We start from the raw sequence: 21,268 nt of genomic DNA, 5'->3' as shown, positions 1-21,268 counted from the left end.
TTTGATTGAGCCAGGGTTTCCGCATCTGATTAAAATTTATAACCTTTACCCTAATTCTGGTATGCTACTTTTTCTATTATGGCCTCATGCACACGGCGGTTGTTTTGGTCCGCATCCGAGCCGCAGTTTTGGCGGCTCGGATGCGGACCCATTCACTTCAATGGGGCCACAAAAGATACGTGTGCTGTCCGCATCCGTTGCTCCGTTCCGTGGCCCGCAAAAAAAAAATAACCTGTCCTATTCTTGTCCGCGTTTTGCGGACAAGAATAGGCAGTTATATTAATGGCTGTCCGTGCCGTTCCGCAAATTGCGGAACGCACAAGGACGCCATCCGTGTTTTGTGGATCCGCAATTTGCGGACCGCAAAACACACAACGGTCATGTGCATGAGGCCTAAAGCAGTGATATGTAGATTAGCTTTCTGAGCAGATCTCAGTGTGGTAAAGCTATAGTACATAGTGTATATATTATGTAGCTGCTAGGACACACCTCTATCCCCAGCATGCTGATGTCTGGCCCTGTCAATCAAGGGGAGGGGGGGAGTGTGCAGAGCATAGGGGCGTGTTACAAAGCAGTGCTTTAAAGGTTCAGCCCCACCCCTGATGCTCCAACTTGCTCATTTGCATATGAATACAAATGCAGATATCTCTGCAGCTGTTTAGCATACAGACAAAAGAAAGATATAATTTTAAGCAGCATTATAGCCCTAGCAGTCAGTATGTCTGGTTTAATAGTGTTGATCATGCTGTCAGAGCCTCTTTAACAATTAGTCTCTCATCACACTGTCTTCAGAAGTTCTCCATCCTTAGTTATGGCAGATTCTGACTGAACCCATGATAAGCGTGCAGTGAAAATCATTTAGTGATATAAAGAAAGTCTTTTAAAAAAAATTTAACTTAAAAAGAAATAAAACATACAAAATGTAATTATGATATAATAATAACCACCATAACATGATCATTTACTTATTGTATAGTGTAATTTAAATTGAATGTATCCCATGATGCGACTTAGAATGCTCACCTCCCCAATCACTATGGTCATGGATAATTCACTTTTGTTATCAGTAAATAACAGTGACTAAACACATGCGCAGAGATATTGTTGTAATGTAGACTATAAAATTTGTTTAGTCGATTAGGATATGCGTATGCTATAATATAAGAGCAATTTTACTAAAGTGCATATATATTAATATATCGGGTATTTATTTTTTTTTTTTAGGTAATCAAAGATCCACCTCCACCTCCACCACCAGCACCTGTTGAAGAGGTAATTAATTGTGTAATGTTGTATATTGTAAATGTAAATTTGATGTGTACACATATTATTTCCTTCCAAAGTTTTCAATTTGTTTAGAACTTAATAATAGACATAATAATATTAAATATTACAGTATGTATACTTTTTTGTATACTTATACTTTTATAAAGTTTATTTTCTAAAACTGTTACAAATGGCCTAAAAATTTTTTGTGACATATTGTATGCTATAGAACAGTGGTCCCCAACCTTTTTTGCACCACATTATTGGCCCATGGCCCTCTGCCATAGAACATCGGTGCAGCTAGGTTGTAGCAGAGTGAGGACAAGCAGAAGCAGCAATGTGTGATAGGAGTATGTCCTCACTCCTATTTATCCTATGCAGAGCTTTCAGTGGCACAGGCAGGAGCATCCGTGCACTGCATATTTGTCTACAGTGTATGGATTCTGTATGCTCTGCAGAGAAAAGTGCTATAGAAAGGCCTGAACTTCAGGGGCATGTTTAGCTTGTACAACAATAAAATCAATAAATAAAATTTCTAACAGTTTAAAAAATGTTCTAAAAGCATAAGACCACTTTAAACACAATAAAAACACTAAAAATACATTCAAACTTAGTAGGTTGCTGTGTGAGCAGAGGACCATTGGATCCTCTTTGTCAAGGTTTCGACATATGTGTCAGCCAGGGCTTAAAGGAGTTTTCCGGGAATAATTCCGTTTTAGATAATCTACGTAGCCTGCCTTCATAAGCAGAAAATTTATACTTACCTGCTCTCCATCGCTCCAGTCCCCCGCATGGCCTGTTTACATGTGTTGCTGCATGGGCACTTGTGGCTACGTCACCGCTGAAACCAGTTATAGATGTGTATGTTGAGTGTAAGTCATTTAGTTCCATTTACATGTAGCAATCCTCCTAATTGTATGTAACTGAATGATCTTGAATGCGATCATTCAGCACATACAACTTCATGATTGTCAGTTTTCATTATAGTCCCCACTGGAGAGATGTGCTGCCTACGTATAATGATTTTAACGTCCTAATAAAAAATGCAAGCAGCAAACAAATTTCTCATTATCATTTGTTTAGTGGATCTATTCACACAGTGCAACGATCGGAAATAGTATTATAGTTTTGAACTGTCAATATTTGTAAAAAATAAAAATAAACTGTCTGGTCAGTCTGGTTCAAACTTTTGTAGAATGTCTTATTTGTATCAGGAATTTAATAACACCATCCATATTTCTTTATATCAGAGCTACAACAGCAAAATCTCTATGTCTTATGCCTCATTCACACATCAGTGTTCGGCCAGTGATTTCCATAAGTGATTGTGAGCCAAAACCAGGATTGGAATTTATACATTCATAAGGTATAAGGAAAGATCTGCACCTGGCCTGTGTGTAGAGCCGCACCTGGTTTTGGCTCAAAATCACTGATGGAAATCACTGACCGAACACTGACTGTGTGAATGAGGTCTTACATGAAGATTTTTCAATGAATTTGAGCAATTTCACAGCAAATGTCCCAAGTAAGGAATACCTTTCACAAAACACAGATTTAAACCAGAAGTTTCAACAGAGGTGTAAAGAGTTGAATCATAATATTTCTAAAATGCCAGTAATAAATAAAATAAAACAAAACCAATAGAGCATTTAAAACCAATATACACCAATATTTGCAAAAATCCAAATTAATTTTGATACGCTTCTTGTATTACTAAATTTTTATCCCCATTTAATACCTTCTACATTTATTTGAATAGGACTCAGAAGAACTTGCCAATAAGAAATGGCCTACAGTGGATGCTAGCTACTATGGCGGCCGTGGTGTTGGTGGAATTAAAAGGATGGAGGTTAGTTGTGTTATGTGTTACAAGTAGAGATGAGCGAATTTCTCAAAAATTCGATTCGGCCGGTTCGCCAAATTTTCCGAAAAAATTTGGTTTGATCCGAATTTATTCATGGCGAATCGCATAAAAAAACAGCTATTTCTTGGCTGCAGAGAGCCTGTATACTGGTGTAGAACACTGTGCCTTGCAGCAACACGCATAGGGAGTCTGCTGTGGTAGTGAAACAATACTCTGAGTCAGTATGACATGTAGATGACAGGCGTTGCTCTTAGAATGACTGCACACTTCACTTACTTGGGCAGTTACGGGGACAAAACTGACCAAATAACTCAAGTGTGAACTCGGCCTTATAGGTCAATGTTAGTGCCGTATAAAGAACCGTGCAGAGGCCAAAGATTCTACTATAGCGTGAAAGAGCGCACTCCTTTTACACTAATTCACTGATTCCACATAGATTTCTACAGAACCTGTTCTATTAAATGCTTATACAAGTAGAGTCCCCCCTCCCGACAGAGTGGAATGAGTGTCAGTAAGTTTGTGTTGTCGTCACTGATTATTTTGACCTTCCTCTGAACCGTCAGAACAATAACCCCAAAAAAAACTGATCCTGTTTGTGGAGCATCCGCCTTCACTCGGTCAGCATTTGGTCAGTAATCCATCAGTATTGCTAAAACCCCAAAAAATTGATCCAAAACAGAGATGACACGTGAATGGAATATTTGCATGTCTTCTGTGTTTTGTACCCACTCCTGCTTTTGGCTACCAAATCATAATCCAATTGTGATGCAAAATTGGGACCATATCATGCAGGCCTTACAGCAGCAAGATAGACAGGATCCGTTGTGCGTCTAATTTTTCCTTCCTTCTGGCAGATCAGAAGAAGGGTCAAATAAATGATGATGTCAGCCAGACCGAAAGGCAAAATAGTGGCCCAGTCATGAAGTGGGAAGGGTGGGAACAGCATGAGAAGTCCACAGAGTGGTCCTATTACATGGTGGTGAGATGAAAGCAGCATGAGGAGGCTACAGAGTGGCACAATGACAGTGTGGAGGTGGCAACAGCAGCATCAGGCGGAGGCCACAGAGTTGCACAATGACAGTGTGGAGGTGTCAGCAGCATCATCAGGAAGCCACAGAGTGGCACATAGAGCGTGGAGGTGGCGGCAGCAGCATCAGGAGGAGGCCACAGGGTGGCACAATGACAGTGTGAAGGTGGCAGCATGATCAGGAGACCACAGAGTGACCCGTTGACAGTGGGTGGGTGGCAATACCAGCTAAAGATAGTGGGTGAAAGAAGGAGCACTTGGCATCAGATGTGTGGCATCAGGCGGGTGGAAGCATCAGAATAGTAGCTGAGGCAGGTAGCCAGAAGAAACCGGTCTCTTTTGTTAAAGTGTTGGTGTGGCACCATGGATGATCTAGTCTGATGCATCAGGCATTGGTGGGTGGAAATTCTGGCTGATCCACGCCTGATTCATCTTGACAAAGGTCAGTCTCTCCACATTTTGGGTGGACAGGCGAGTTCTTCTTGGGGTAACTATGGCCCCCACCGCCCTAAACACCCGCTCTGATGCCACACTACTGGCCGGGCAGGACAGCTTTTCCAGGGCAAACTCTGCCAGTTGCGACCACAAATCTAGTTTGGCTGCCAAGTAGTCCAGTGGATCAAGTTTCTGCTGATGGAGCTGGAACTGCTCCTACCCCCCACCCTGCCACAGCAGCCATGGCAGAAGAATGTGAGAGCAGAGGGCGCCCCCGTGAGACCTGCGAGAGGATAGACGATGGCACAGATAGGCAGCGGCCAACTGACTACATAGGATGTCTCTATAGTAGTTCAGTTTGTCCTCCCTTTCAGCGTGTTTAAAAAAGGCCCCCATTATGGACTGGTAGCAAGGGTCCAACAAGGTGGAGAGCCAGAAGTCATCCCTCTGCCGAATGGTGACAATTCGGCTGTCACTAAGCAAGCGAGTAGGCATTGGGCCATTTGTGCAAGTAACTCAGAGGGACTCCCTGCCTCCATATACACTGCATACTGCCATGGTGTGTCTGGGTCCTCTGCCTCGTCTTCCTCATCGCCCTGTAGCTCCTCTGGCTGCTCCTGCTCCTCCTGTCACCTGTGTAGAAAAACTACCCATTTCGCTACACAATGCTTGTGCTCCAATGTCCTCCTCCTCCAGTTCAGCCCCCACAGGACTCATGTGGCTGTGAGATCTAGGTGCCATGTCACCAGTCACCTGGCCAGCCAGATTTACCAGCATATGTTCTAGGACATGAAGCAGTGGAATGACATTGTTCATCCCATAGTCCTGGCGACTGACAAATAACATGGCCTCCTCAAAGGGCCTGAGCAAATAGCAGGTGTCACGTATGACATGCCACTGGCTGACATCAGAGTTACACAGGGGAGTACTCCTGTCCGCTTGGATCATCAAGAAACCGTTTATGGCATTTCTCTGTTCGTATAGTCGGTCCAACATATAGAGGGTGGAATTCCATCGGGTGGAAACGTCACATATCAGCCTATGTTGGGGGATGCCGTACTGCCGCTGCAGCTAAAGAAGGGTGTGCTTTGCGGTGTACTAGTGGCTGAAGTGCATGCAAAGTTTCCTGGCCATTTTTAGGATGTCTTGCAGATGGGTGGAAGACTTCAGAAAGCTTGACAAACAGATTGAACACATGTGCCATGCAGGGCACATGGCTCAGCCCTCCTTGACGCAGTGCCGACACCATGTTCTTTCCGTTGTCGGTCACCACGGTTCCGATTTTGAGTTGTCGCAGAGAAAGCCATGATTCGATTTCTTGATGAAGGACACGGAGCAGTTCTTCCCCTGTGTGACTCCGTATGCATAGGCAAACGAGGTGCAGAACAGCATGACACCGCCGTGCCCTGCACATGTGGTATGCTGGAGGTGCACTGTGAATTGTCCCTACAGTGGAGGCTGAGAACATGTTGGAGGATGAGGAGACAGATTCGGACATTGTCGCAGGACCAACGGCGTGAGAATGTGGAGGCAGAAGCGGCATCACCTGGCCAAGTTGATGGTGTTGCTGTGCAAGAACCACATTCTCCCAGTGGGCCACTAACATGTATTGTCCCTGACCGAAGTTACAGCTCCACACGTCGGTGCTGCCGTGCACTTTGGCAGCCACCTTTTGTTCTACATACATGTGCAGGGCTGGTACTGCCTTTTTGGCAAAGAAATGACGGCTTAGGACTCTCCACCTTGGCTCGGCACAAACCATCAGTTCTCTTAAAGGAGCAGAGTTCACCACTTGGAAAGGGAGGGACTGCAGCACCAGCAACTTGGCCAGGAGCACATTCAACTTCTGCGCTGTTGGATGAGTGCACGCAGTGGGTGGTTTACCCCGGGCACGTTTGACTCCCGACCTCCCACATCCTGCCACCCTGCTGATTAGCGGCCATGTTAGCAACTTGTTGACTCCGCCGCTTCCTCACGGCCATGCTGCCACCCTCTTCTCCCAATGATGATGAAGCCCCTAATTCACCCGGCTCGCAAGTGCGATCGGCTACATCCTCATCATTGAGTACTGTCTGCATGTCACTGATGTCCTCTTCAACGGTCTCTGGGTCAGGAGCCTGACCGCTCACAACACTAGCTCCCACGCCACTCTCCTCATCACTACTTGCCTGCCTACCGGAGGAAGCAGCGGATGTCTCCTTCACATCTTGGCTGAACAGTAGCTGCTGACTGTCCTATAGTAGCTCATCCTTGCTGTATAGTGTAGCTGAGCCCACAGTATATACTACTTGTCTGGCTGAGGGAACAGAAAAGGACAGAGGCAGGTTGAGGACAGGTGAGGGCACAGGGCCTGCTCCTGGGCCATGCCAACTAAGGGTTGTGTCTGACGAACACACTGACTTTTGGATGGGGGTGTCTGACGTCACTTTGGACTAAGTAGATGATCGAATCAACCATTCAAGAGCCGCTGGGTTGCTGGTCAAGACACGACCACTAGATTACACCAGGAGCTCATGCCTCTCGATGTGACTCCTGCTGCCAAATCCCCTTACTCTGCTGCAACCTGTGCCTGCGCCAGAAACATTTAGGCCTCTTCCACTCACCTGTACAGGGCCCAGCACTTCTCTGTTCGACATACTGTTAGATCAAATAAATAAATAAAATGGAAATTAAAACACCCCCAAAAAGTCTGTAATTTTCTCACTTTACCACACAACAGGTAATAAGCCCTTTTTTTTAAACAAATACATGCCAAAGAAGGCTTTAGAACATATAACTGCACCGCTGGACGGCAAAAAAGGTCCTTGATTTTTTCCACTTATACACGCCACAAAAGGCTTTAGAACATATAACTGCACTGCAGAATAATAATAATAATAATACAGTTGCAAGAAAAAGTATGTGAACCCTTTGTAATGATATGGATTTCTGCACTAATTGGTCATAAAATGTGATCTGATTTTCATCTAAGTCACAACAATAGACAATCACAGTCTGCTTAAACTAATAACACACAAAGAATTAAATGTTACCATGTTTTTATTGAACACACCATGTAAACATTCACAGTGCAGGTGGAAAAAGTATGTGAACCCCTAGACTAATGACATCTCCAAGAGCTAATTGGAGTGAGGTGGCAGCCAACTGGAGTCCAATCAATGAGATGAGATTGGAAGTGTTGGTTACAGCTGCCCTGCCCTATAAAAAACACACACCAGTTCTGGGTTTGCTTTTCACAAGAAGCATTGCCTGATGTGAATGATGCCTCGCACAAAAGAGCTCTCAGAAGACCTACGATTAAGAATTGTTGACTTGCATAAAGCTGGAAATGGTTATAAAAGTATCTCCAAATGCCTTGCTGTTCATCAGTCCACGGTAAGACAAATTGTCTATAAATGGAGAAAGTTCAGCACTGCTGCTACTGTCCCTAGGAGTGGCCGTCCTGTAAAGATGACTGCAAGAGCACAGCGCAGACTGCTCAATGAGGTGAAGAAGAATCCTAGAGTGTCAGCTAAAGAATTACAAAAGTCTTTGGCATATGCTAACATTCCTGTTAGCGAATCTACGATATGTAAAACACTAAACAAGAATGGATTTCATGGAAGGATACCACAGAGGAAGCCAGTGCTGTCCAAAAAAAACATTGCTGCACGTTTACAGTTTGCACAAGAGCACCTTGATGTTCCACAGCAGTACTGGCAAAGTATTCTGTAGACAGATAAAACCAAAGTTGAGTTGTTTGGAAGAAACACACAACACTATGTGTGGCGAAAAAGATGTACAGCACACCAACATCAAAACCTCATCCCAACTGTGAAGTATGGTGGTGGGGGCATCATGGTTTGGGGCTGCTTTGCTGCATCAGGGCCTGGAAGGATTGCTATCATCGAAGGAAAAATTTATTCCCAAGTTTATCAAGACATTTTGCAGGAGAACTGAAGGCCATCTGTCCACCAGCTGAAGCTCAACAGAAGATGGGTGTTGCAACAGGACAACGACCCAAAGCATAGAAGTAAATCAACAACAGAATGGCTTAAACAGAAGAAAATACGGCTTCTGGAGTGTCCTAGTCAGAGTCCTGACCTCAACCCGATTGAGATGACGTGGCATGACCTCAAGAAAGCGATTCACACCAGTCATCCCAAGAATATTGATGAAAGAAACAGTTCTGTAAAGAGGAATGGTCAAGAATTACTCCTGACCGTTGTGCACGTCTGATCTGCAACTACAAAAAATGTTTGGTTAAAGTTATTGCTGCCAAAGGAGGTTCAACCAGTTATTAAATCCAAGAACTGGTGTGTAGGTTCACATACTTTTTCCACCTGCACTGTGAATGTTTACATGGTGTGTTCAATAAAAACATGGTAACATTTAATTCTTTGTGTGTTATTAGTTTAAGCAGACTGTGATTGTCTATTGTTGTGACTTAGATGAAGATCACATTTTATGACCAATTTGTGCAGACATCCATATTATTCAAAAGGGTTCACATACTTTTTCTTGCAACTGTATATATCTTTTTGCCACTAATACATGCCAAAAAGGGTTTTAGAACATATAACTGCTTTGCTGAACTACAAATATATATTTTTTTGCCACTAATACACGCCAAAATAGGCTGTAATTTTCTCACTTCACCACACAACGGCTAGTAAGCCCTTTTTTCCTACTAATACAAGCCAAAAAATGCTTTAGAACATATAACTGCACCGCACAAGGGCAAATAAGCCGTAGAATTTTTTCCTTGTAATAAACCCTGTTAATGGCTTTATCAAACAGCACTTGCACTCTAATAAGGACGGTTTGTTGGAATTACAGAGCTGTATAATGGCAATTTGGATCCCCAGTCAGTGCAGCAAGGTGTAATCGGATTGTTCCTATTACCCAGGCTGCAACCTTCCCTACTGAACCCTGTTCTGCTGCAATACTGTGGAATGATTCCTCCCTATCCTTTCCCTGAACTTCTATATAGCAAAATAAAAGTTTTAAAGTCTTTTCTAGCACTGTCCCTAGCGCCTGCGGACATCTCTCTCTCTGCACTGGAAAATGGCTGAATCCAAGATGGCTGAGGCTATTTATAGGGCTGTGACATCACAGGGCTTTCTGGCTGCTGATTGGCTGCATGCATGGCATTGTGGGTGATCTCTCGTTCCCAGAGTTCCTTGTTCCATGTCCTAACACGTACAGCAGCCATTTTAGGAAAAAATGTGATTCGTTACCACGAAGCGTGAGGAAATTCGGATTCGGTGCGAATTGAATTTTTCCAGAAATTCGGATCAAATTCCACTTCATCAACTTCACTTCGTTCATCTCTAGTTACAAGTTAAAATCATTAAGCTTTTGTGTAAAGGGGAAATAGCGTGTGATGTCAGCTGGGCCATCAACACAAACAGATCACCAGTTTTCTGGAGTAAATGGTTACTGAAATCTAGGACTGCCGGAGCATGCACTAAATTTATGATGAAGGGGGATATCAATACTAGAAATCGCTGGTCTTCATAAATGGCCCCCAGGCTTGTGTAAAGTGTGACTTTCAGTGAGCAAATAGCACACATATTTGTGCACCTAGCACAGTAAATCTGTGCAGTGCATATTCCTACAGGACCTTCTAGCCACTCCACTATGCTGTATGATCTCTAATATACAGTATGAGGAGGCAGCTAGCCTCAATGTCTCAATGCCTTACATAACACACACTGCTGTCTCCCCATCACCTCTAGTCTGTATATACTGTATACCCTCTCTGTCCCCATCACCTCTAGTCTGTATATACTGTATACCCTCACTGTTCCCACCACCTCTAGTCTGTATATACTGTATACCCTCTCTGTCCCCATCACCCCTAGTCTGTATATACTGTATACCCTCACTGTTCCCACCACCTCTAGTCTGTATATACTGTATACCCTCACTGTCCCCATCACCTCTAGTCTGTATATACTGTATACCCTCACTGTTCCCACCACCTCTAGTCTGTATATACTGTATACCCTCTCTGTCCCCATCACCCCTAGTCTGTATATACTGTATACCCTCACTGTTCCCACCACCTCTAGTCTGTATATACTGTATACCCTCACTGTCCCCATCACCTCTAGTCTGTATATACTGTATACCCTCACTGTTCCCACCACCTCTAGTCTGTATATACTGTATATCCTCTCTGTCCCCATCACCTCTAGTCTGTATATACTGTATACCCTCACTGTTCCCACCACCCCTAGTCTGTATATACTGTATATCCTCTCTGTCCCCATCACCTCTAGTCTGTATATACTGTATATACTCTCTGTCCCCATCACCTCTAGTCTGTATATACTGTATATCCTCACTGTTCCCACCACCCCTAGTCTGTATATACTGTATATACTCTCTGTCCCCATGACCTCTAGTCTGTATATACTGTATATCCTCTGTCCCCATCACCTCTAGTCTGTATATACTGTATACCCTCACTGTTCCCACCACCCCTAGTCTGTATATACTGTATATCCTCTCTGTCCCTATCACCTCTAGTCTGTATATACTGTATATCCTCTCTGTCCTATCACCTCTAGTCTGTATATACTGTATATCCTCTCTGTCCCCATCACCTCTAGTCTGTATATCCTCTCTGTCCCCATCACCTCTAGTCTGTATATACTGTATATCCTCTCTGTCCCCATCACCTCTAGTCTGTATATACTGTATATCCTCTCTGTCCCCATCACCTCTAGTCTGTATATACTGTATATACTCTCTGTCCCCATCACCTCTAGTCTGTATATACTGTATATCCTCACTGTTCCCACCACCCCTAGTCTGTATATACTGTATATACTCTCTGTCCCCATGACCTCTAGTCTGTATATACTGTATATCCTCTGTCCCCATCACCTCTAGTCTGTATATACTGTATATACTCTCTGTCCCCATCACCTCTAGTCTGTATATACTGTATATCCTCACTGTTCCCACCACCCCTAGTCTGTATATACTGTATATACTCTCTGTCCCCATGACCTCTAGTCTGTATATACTGTATATCCTCTGTCCCCATCACCTCTAGTCTGTATATACTGTATATACTCTCTGTCCCCATCACCTCTAGTCTGTATATACTGTATATCCTCACTGTTCCCACCACCCCTAGTCTGTATATACTGTATATCCTCTGTCCCCATCACCTCTAGTCTGTATATACTGTATACTCTCACTGTTCCCACCACCCCTAGTCTGTATATACTGTATATCCTCTCTGTCCCTATCACCTCTAGTCTGTATATACTGTATATACTCTCTGTCCTATCACCTCTAGTCTGTATATACTGTATATCCTCTCTGTCCCCATCTCCTCTAGTCTGTATATCCTCTCTGTCCCCATCACCTCTAGTCTGTATATACTGTATATACTCTGTTCCCACCACCCCTAGTCTGTATATACTGTATATCCTCTCTGTCCCCATCACCTCTAGTCTGTATATCCTCTGTCCCCATCACCTCTAGTCTGTATATACTCTGTCCCCATCACCTCTAGTCTGTATATACTGTATACCCTCACTGTTCCCACCTCCTCTACTCTGTATATACTGTATATCCTCTCTGTCCCCATCACCTCCAATCTCTATATACTGTATAACCTCACTGTTCCCATCACCTCTAATCACTCTATACTGTATACACTCACTGTTCCTATCACTTCAAATCTGTATATACTATATAATATCACTGTCCCCATCACCTCTAATCTGTATATACTGTATAATGTCACTGTCCCCATCACCTCTAATCTGTATATACTGTATATCTTCTTTGTCCCCATCACCTCTAGTCTGTATATACTGTATACCCTCACTGTCCCCATCACCTCCAATCTATATATACTGTATAAAATGTAAAGTGTTATTAGCACACATTGAACACCATAAAAACGTGAAGAACAATGGCGGAATTGCAAAGTTTTTTTTTTCCCCACTGTCACCCGCAAAATGTTTTAAAAGTTATGCAATAGACCTGATGTATATACCTCAAAATAGTTCCATTGAAACATACAACTTGTCCCGCATAAACCAAGTCCTTATACAGCTACATGTTGATGGAAAAAGAAAAAAAATATATGTCTTTTGAAATGTGCAGATCAATAAATGAAAAATAAAAATAAAAAAATAAAAAAAAGCTGAGCCTTAAGTACCAAACTAGGCCACATCCTTAACAAATCAATCTAATGTAATTGTTAATGGAAATTGAGTTTATTTTCTACACTTTTTAATTTTGAATAAGGTTAGTATCCACTAGCGTTAAAATCTTTTGGCACGCTGTTCCAGATGGGGCTCATTGTACACAGCCAGGTCCTATTGACTATAAAGGGACCCGCCGGAGATCCGGCCTATTTCTGGCATTAGTGGTGCTTGCAGCATTTTTTTGTTCAGCCGAATCCTGGCACTTATGTTGGAAATAGGCCATATTCCCGATAGGTCCGCTTAGAGTCAATGAGCTCTGGCGGTGCAAGCAATGTCGGCTATGCCTGATACTATGAACTTCGGCATTCTGTTCCACTGCCGGAACAGTCTGGCAGAAGATTTTAGTGCTAGTGTGAAATATTTTTCAGCATTGATTCACAGTCACAAATTAGCACAGTTATCCTTTAAGTGCTGCCACCATAATTGAAATGTTTTAGAATATTCAAAAGCTGTAGAAAATGCAACTGTGACATCAGTTCCTCATAATAAATCAGCAGTGTAAGACTGTTCTTTGTATCTTCTATTTGAGCTTAGATCAGATGAATACATAGTATACTGGGTCTGTTTAGCTTGTGTGGAGAGCTTTGTTTTGGGGGATATGGAAAAAATTAGTTAGCCACAACTGTATTGGATAAAAGGGTGGAAATATAGAAATAAAAGACCCTCATTGTATAACTAATGCAAAAAATTAACTGAATCAAAATAGGGTCAATCCAAAAGTAGTTAAAACAGTTTATTAGATTATCATGTGGTAAATAGTAGATATGCTTAAGGTGACTTTCACACAGTCAGTGTTTGGTCGTTGTTGATTTGTGATTTCCGTCAGTGGGGGCTACATGGAGATAAGGTATAATGGAAAGGTTTGCAGCTGTTCTGTGTTTTTGACCTGCACCTGGATTTGGCTTACAATCACTGATGTAAATCACTGATCATAGACTGACAGTGTGACAGTGTCCCAAGGCCTTATTTACACTACTGGGTCCGTGATGACAGTGACAATATGGTCAGTGCGGTTCATCCATAAAGCTGTCTGTGAAGGATCCATGTTTGGTCCGTGGGTCTGTTTTTTGCCCTCCATGTGTCATCCGTGTTCCATGGACACTGTCCAACTGAAAATTAATTTCAAGAGCATCTCCTGGCAATGATACATGAAACACGGATGCCATCCATGTTTTGTGTGTTTTTTTTCATGGACCCTTAGATTATACTGGATCGTAAACACGTGATGGATCCGTAAACACGGTCAAAAGTAGAGCATGTTTACATGGCATAACCCAGGACTACGGTACGGATGGATGTGTGACTACACACCTTAAAATCAGTGGGTACGTGTGCTGTCCATGAAGAACATGGATAACATACTGTACTTCTGTGATTCACTGACATCTGAATAAGGCTACATGCACACGACCGTAAGTGTTTTTTGGTCCGCAAATTGCGGATCTGAAAAAAAATATATGGATGACATCCATATGCCATACATTTTTTTTTTTTTACCGATCCATTGTAACAATGCCTAAAACGGACAAGAATAGGACATGTTATATTTTTTTTGTGGGGCTACGGAACAGACATACGGATGCGGATGGCACACGGTGTACTGTCTGCATTTTTTGCAGACCCACTTAGATGAATGGATCTGCATCCTATCCGCAAAAAAAAACGGAACGGACACAGAAACAAAATACATTCGTGTGGATGTAGCCTAAGGCCTAATTCTGAAGCTATTCATTATTCAGGTCTTTATTTATAAAAGTCAACAATGTTAAAAAAAGGAATTCTCTGTGGTTGTCACATAACGCATAGAGTATTCCCCAGTGAAGTCAATGCTTCTAAGGAAAAACATAGTCCAATAAACAGACTATGATAGCACATTTTGTTAATTCCTTTATTCCACCATAATTTTTTTTTAGTGTGTGTGTGTGTGTGTGTATATATATGTATATGTATATGTATATATATATATATATATATATATATATATACACACTGCTCAAAAAAATAAAGGGAACACTTAAACAACACAATGTAACTCCAAGTCAATCACACTTCTGTGAAATCAAACTGTCCACTTAGGAAGCAACACTGAGTGACAATCAATTTCACATGCTGTTGTGCAAATGGGATAGACAACCGGTGGAAATTCTAGGCAATTAGCAAGACACCCCCAATAAAGGAATGGTTCTGCAGGTGGTGATCACAGACCACTTCTCAGTTCCTATGCTTCCTGGCTGATGTTTTGGTCACTTTTGAATGCTGGCGGTGCTTTCACTCTAGTGGTAGCATGAGACGGAGTTTACAACCCACACAAGTGGCTCAGGTAGTGCAGCTTATCCAGGATGGCACATCAATGCGAGCTGTGGCAAGAAGGTTTGCTGTGTCTGTCAGCGTAGTGTCCAGAGCATGGAGGCGCTACCAGGAGACAGGCCAGTACATCAGGAGACATGGAGGAGGCCGTAGGAGGGCAACAACCCAGCAGCAGGACCGCTACCTCCGCCTTTGTGCAAGGAGGAACAGGAGGAGCACTGCCAGAGCCCTGCAAAATAACCTCCAGCAGGCCACAAATGTGCATGTGTCTGCTCAAACAGTCAGAAACAGACTCCATGAGGGTGATATGAGAGCCCGACGTCCACAGGTGGGGGTTGTGCTTACAGCCCAACACCGTGCAGGACGTTTGGTATTTGCCAGAGAACACCAAGATTGGCAAATTTGCCACTGGCGCCCTGTGCTCTTCACAGATGAAAGCAGGTTCACACTGAGCACATGTGACAGACGTGACAGAGTCTGGAGACGCCGTGGAGAACGTTCTGCTGCCTGCAACATCCTCCAGCAATGCCAGCATGACCGTTTTGGCATTGGGTCAGTAATGGTGTGGGGTGGCATTTCTTTGGAGGGCCACACAGCCCTCCATGTGCTCACCAGAGGTAGCCTGACTGCCATTAGGTACCGAGATAAGATCCTAAGACCCCTTGTGAGACCATATGCTGGTGCGGTTGGCCCTGGGTTCCTCCTAATGCAAGACAATGCTAGACCTCATGTGGCTGGAGTGTGTCAGCAGTTCCTGCAAGATGAAGGCATTGATGCTATGGACTGGCCCGCCCGTTCCCCAGACCTGAATCCAGTTGAGCACATCTGGGAAATCATGTCTCGCTCTATCCACCAACGTCACGTTGCACCACAGACTGTCCAGGAGTTGGCAGATGCTTTAGTTCAGGTCTGGGAGGAGATCCCTCAGGAGACCGTCCGCCACCTCATCAGAACCATGCACAGGCGTTGTAGGGAGGTCATACAGGCACGTGGAGGCCACACACACTACTGAGCCTCATTTTGACTTATTTTAAGGACATTACATCAAAGTTGGATCAGCCTGTAGTGTGTTTTTCCACTTTAACCACCTCCGGACCGCCTAACGCAGGATCGCGTTCCGGAGGTGGCAGCCCTGCGCAGAGTCACGCATATATGCGTCATCTCGCGATGGCCGAGATTTCCTGTGAACGCGCGCACACAGGCACGGAAGGTAAGAGAGTTGATCTCCAGCCTGCCAGCGGCGATCGTTCGCTGGCAGGCTGGAGATGTGTTTTTTTTAACCTCTAACAGGTATATTAGACGCTGTTTTGATAACAGCGTCTAATATACCTGCTACCTGGTCCTCTGGTGGTCCCCTTTGTTTGGATCGACCACCAGAGGACACAGGTAGCTCAGTAAAGTAGCACCAAGCACCACTACACTACACTACACCCCCCCCCCCGTCACTTATTAACCCCTTATTAGCCCCTGATCACCCCATATAGACTCTCTGATCACCCCCCTGTCATTGATTACCCCCCTGTCATTGACCAACCCCCTGTAAAGCTCCATTCAGACGTCCGCATGATTTTTACGGATCCACTGATAGATGGATCGGATCCGCAAAACGCATCCGGACGTCTGAATGAAGCCTTACAGGGGCGTGATCAATGACTGTGGTTATCACCCCATATAGACTCCCTGATCACCCCCCTGTCATTGATTACCCCCCTGTCATTGATTACCCCCCTGTAAAGCTCCATTCAGATGTCCGCATGATTTTTACGGATGCACTGATAGATGGATCGGATCCGCAAAACGCATCCGGACGTCTGAATGAAGCCTTACAGGGGCATGATCAATGACTGTGGTGATCACCCCATATAGACTCCCTGATCACCCCCCTGTAAAGCTCCATTCAGATGTCCGCATGATTTTTACGGATGCACTGATAGATGGATCCGATCTGCAAAACGCATCCGGACGTCTGAATGAAGCCTTACAGGGGCATGATCAATGACTGTGGTGATCACCCCATATAGACTCCCTGATCACCCCCCCTGTCATTGATCACCCCCCCTGTCATTGATCACCACCCCTGTCATTGATCACCCCCCTGTCATTGATCACCCCTCTGTAAGGCTCCATTCAGACATTTTTTTGGCCCAAGTTAGCGGAATTATTTTTTTTTTTTCTTACAAACTCTCATATTCCACTAACTTGTGTCAAAAAATTAAATCTCACATGAACTCACCATACCCCTCACGGAATCCAAATGCGTAAAATTTTTTAGACATTTATATTCCAGACTTCTTCTCACGCTTTAGGGCCCCTAGAATGCCAGGGCAGTATAAATACCCCACATGTGACCCCATTTCGGAAAGAAGACACCCCCAGGTATTCCGTGAGGGGCATATTGAGTCCATGAAAGATTGAAATTTTTGTCCCAAGTTAGCGGAACGGGAGACTTTGTGAGAAAAAAATTAAAAATATCAATTTCCGCTAACTTGTGCCAAAAAAAAAAAATTTCTATGAACTCGCCATGCCCCTCATTGAATACCTTGGGGTGTCTTCTTTCCAAAATGGGGTCACATGTGGGGTATTTATACTGCCCTGGCATTCTAGGGGCCCCAAAGCGTGAGAAGAAGTCTGGTATCCAAATGTCTAAAAATGCCCTCCTAAAAGGAATTTGGGCACCTTTGCGCATCTAGGCTGCAAAAAAGTTTCACACATCTGGTATCGCCGTACTCAGGAGAAGTTGGGGAATGTGTTTTGGGGTGTCATTTTACATATACCCATGCTGGGTGAGAGAAATATCTTGGTCAAATGCCAACTTTGTATAAAAAAATGGGAAAAGTTGTCTTTTGCCAAGATATTTCTCTCACCCAGCATGGGTATATGTAAAATGACACCCCAAAACACATTCCCCAACTTCTCCCGAGTATGGAGATACCACATGTGTGACACTTTTTTGCAGCCTAGGTGGGCAAAGGGGCCCATATTCCAAAGAGCACCTTTAGGATTTCACAGGTCATTTACCTACTTACCACACATTAGGGCCCCTGGAAAATGCCAGGGCAGTATAACTACCCCACAAGTGACCCCATTTTGGAAAGAAGACACCCCAAGGTATTCCGTGAGGGGCATGGCGAGTTCCTAGAATTTTTTATTTTTTGTCACAAGTTAGTGGAAAATGATGATTTTTTTATTTATTTTTTTTCATACAAAGTCTCATATTCCACTAAATTGTGACAAAAAATAAAAACTTCCATGAACTCACTATGCCCATCAGCGAATACCTTGGGGTCTCTTCTTTCCAAAATGGGGTCACTTGTGGGGTAGTTATACTGCCCTGGCATTCTAGGGGCCCAAATGTGTGGTAAGGAGTTTGAAATCAAATTCTGTAAAAAATGACCTGTGAAATCCGAAAGGTGCTCTTTGGAATATGGGCCCCTTTGCCCACCTAGGCTGCAAAAAAGTGTCACACATCTGGTATCTCCGTACTCAGGAGAAGGTGGGGAATGTGTTTTGGGGTGTCATTTTACATATACCCATGCTGGGTGAGAGAAATATCTTGGCAAAAGACAACTTTTCCCATTTTTTTATACAAAGTTGGCATTTGACCAAGATATTTATCTCACCCAGCATGGGTATATGTAAAAAGACACCCCAAAACACATTCCCCACCTTCTCCTGAGTACGGAGATACCAGATGTGTGACACTTTTTTGCAGCCTAGGTGGGCAAAGGGGCCCATATTCCAAAGAGCACCTTTCGGATTTCACAGGTCATTTTCTATGAACTCACTATTCCCATCAGCGAATACCTTAGGGTGTGTACTTTCCGAAATGGGGTCATTTGTGGGGTGTTTGTACTGTCTGGCCATTGTAGAACCTCAGGAAACATGACAGGTGCTCAGAAAGTCAGAGCTGCTTCAAAAAGCGGAAATTCATATTTTTGTACCATAGTTTGTAAACGCTATAACTTTTACCCAAACCATTTTTTTTTTACCCAAACATTTTTTTTTTATCAAAGACATGTAGAACTATAAATTTAGAGCAAAATTTCTATATGGATCTCGTTTTTTTTGCAAAATTTTACAACTGAAAGTGAAAAATGTCATTTTTTTGCAAAAAAATCGTTAAATTTCGATTAATAACAAAAAAAGTAAAAATGTCAGCAGCAATGAAATACCACCAAATGAAAGCTCTATTAGTGAGAAGAAAAGGAGGTAAAATTCATTTGGGTGGTAAGTTGCATGACCGAGCAATAAACGGTGAAAGTAGTGTAGGTCAGAAGTGTAAAAAGTGGCCTGGTCTTTCAGGGTGTTTAAGCACTGGGGGCTGAAGTGGTTAATTTTGAGTGTGACTCCAAATCCAGACCTCCATGGGTTAAAAAATTTGATTTCCATTATTTTTTTTTGTGTGATTTTGTTGTCAGCACATTCAACTATGTAAACAACAAAGTATTTCAGAAGAATATTTAATTAACTCAGATCTAGGATGTGTTATTTTTGTGTTCCCTTTATTTTTTTGAGCAGTGTATATATATATTGTGGCAATCAGCTCAAATGGTTACTTCAGATATAGTTCAACCAACAGTCTTTTTATTTTATCCAAAACGGTTTCAACAAAAACTTGCTTACTTCAGCACGTAAACACACAAAAAAACACAGTCCATGTGAAGTGGTCTGACTCACAATCCTCTGTAGTTCCTGGTTTCCACCATCAGCTTGAAAGGGCAAAGGCTTGGCAATAGCAGGCTTCTCCGCTGAAACACTCCACACCGCTGTACTCCCAGTCTATCACACTTCCAGACTAGGAACCACACCCCCAGCTCTCTCCTGGGCTTCCTAATTTATATAGACCAGCCAAAACCTGGCCTGGATACGTGGAAGTAGTCACCCCACCCTGCTCTTTGACTACTCCAATGAAACCCGGCCCGGATCAGCTGCAGCCAGCAGCAAAAATACTACTAACAAGGGTCAGTAACCTAGGGTTACTAACGAAACATTACTGGTTCATTTTACCGAGGCCAGACACCTCGATGACACGTATCTATCGTCTACTATGGCACCATGTGCCTTCTCACACAATATATATATATATATATATAATTAAAAAAAATCAGACTGCACTCCAAAGGACTCTTCAAAAAGTCAAAGTGTTTTATTCACCCATGAAGTGGCAAAGAGCGACGTTTCGGCTCATACTTGAGAAAGGCTCATGTATGAGCCGAAACGTCGCTCTTTGCCACTTCATGGGTGAATAAAACACTTTGACTTTTTGAAGAGTCCTTTGGAGTGCAGTCTGATTTTTTTTTTTTATACAAGTGGGTAAGCACCTATTGTCATACTTGGACCTTGCACCCTCCTTCTTTCCTTTTTTTTTGGATGGTGCTGCCGGTGTTTTTTTCTACTATATATATATATATATATATATATATATATATATATATATATATATACATATTTAATATGTGATGCTCTAAAACTGGCTACTATGCTTTTTTTAGATTAACCACCCCCCCCCCCACAAGGGTAGTGAACTGCAAGTCTAAGTAATGACTAGGCCTTAATTGGTTGATGGTTGAACAGCAGTTAAATAAACAATCATCTAGTGAAAATTTGTTTCGCAGACACAGTCATACACATTTTAGTGCATATTCAACTTTGCAGTTGTTCAAAGTGGTCATACATGCTAAATGAAACAGGGCGAGGAATGAAAGATCTTTCTAGGCATTAAAGGTATATAATGGAGAACCGGCACTCTACATCTATCAACGTGCTAAAGAGGCAATAAACACAGGTGATGGTAAAAAATATATATTTATTTTTGTGATGATGGGTTTGGGGAGTTCTAAAATTGTAGAGGTTCTAAAAAATGGGGTACTCAAGGAAAAAATGTTGATTTGCAACAGTGGGGGTGCACAGTAAAAAATTGTGCGGGGTGGGGGTATGACAATGCTGTGATTGTCTAGTGATGGTTGCCCCCTTTCAGTAGGTACAATGGGTAGCTGTGTCCATTAGTATCCAGTCCATAAAAATGTCTTTATGTAATACCACATAGAAATAATGTAAAAAATATATAATGTGGATAGGACAATAAAAGAATACAAGGTAAAAAATAAGTGAAAAATACTGGGTAAAAAATAAGTGGTATATCAGTCGGGT

The 21,268-nt window shown here is 43.0% G+C and overlaps 1 protein-coding gene across 2 annotated transcripts in view; it reads left to right on the top strand.

Annotated features, from left to right (window-relative positions):
* Window positions 1-21,268, top strand: part of ANTXR2 (ANTXR cell adhesion molecule 2) — a 320,264-nt gene that overhangs the window by 204,826 nt on the left and 94,170 nt on the right. For both annotated transcript variants that reach the window (XM_040417929.1, XM_040417928.1), the window contains exons 14-15: window positions 1,225-1,272; window positions 3,026-3,115. In XM_040417929.1, the coding sequence (XP_040273863.1) occupies window positions 1,225-1,272; window positions 3,026-3,115 (138 nt within the window). The remainder of the gene's footprint in view (window positions 1-1,224; window positions 1,273-3,025; window positions 3,116-21,268) is intronic.

The sequence above is a fragment of the Bufo bufo genome, chromosome 2 (genome assembly GCF_905171765.1).
Source record: "Bufo bufo chromosome 2, aBufBuf1.1, whole genome shotgun sequence".
NCBI lineage: Eukaryota > Metazoa > Chordata > Amphibia > Anura > Bufonidae > Bufo > Bufo bufo.
This window is presented reverse-complemented; position numbering and strand designations above follow the sequence as displayed.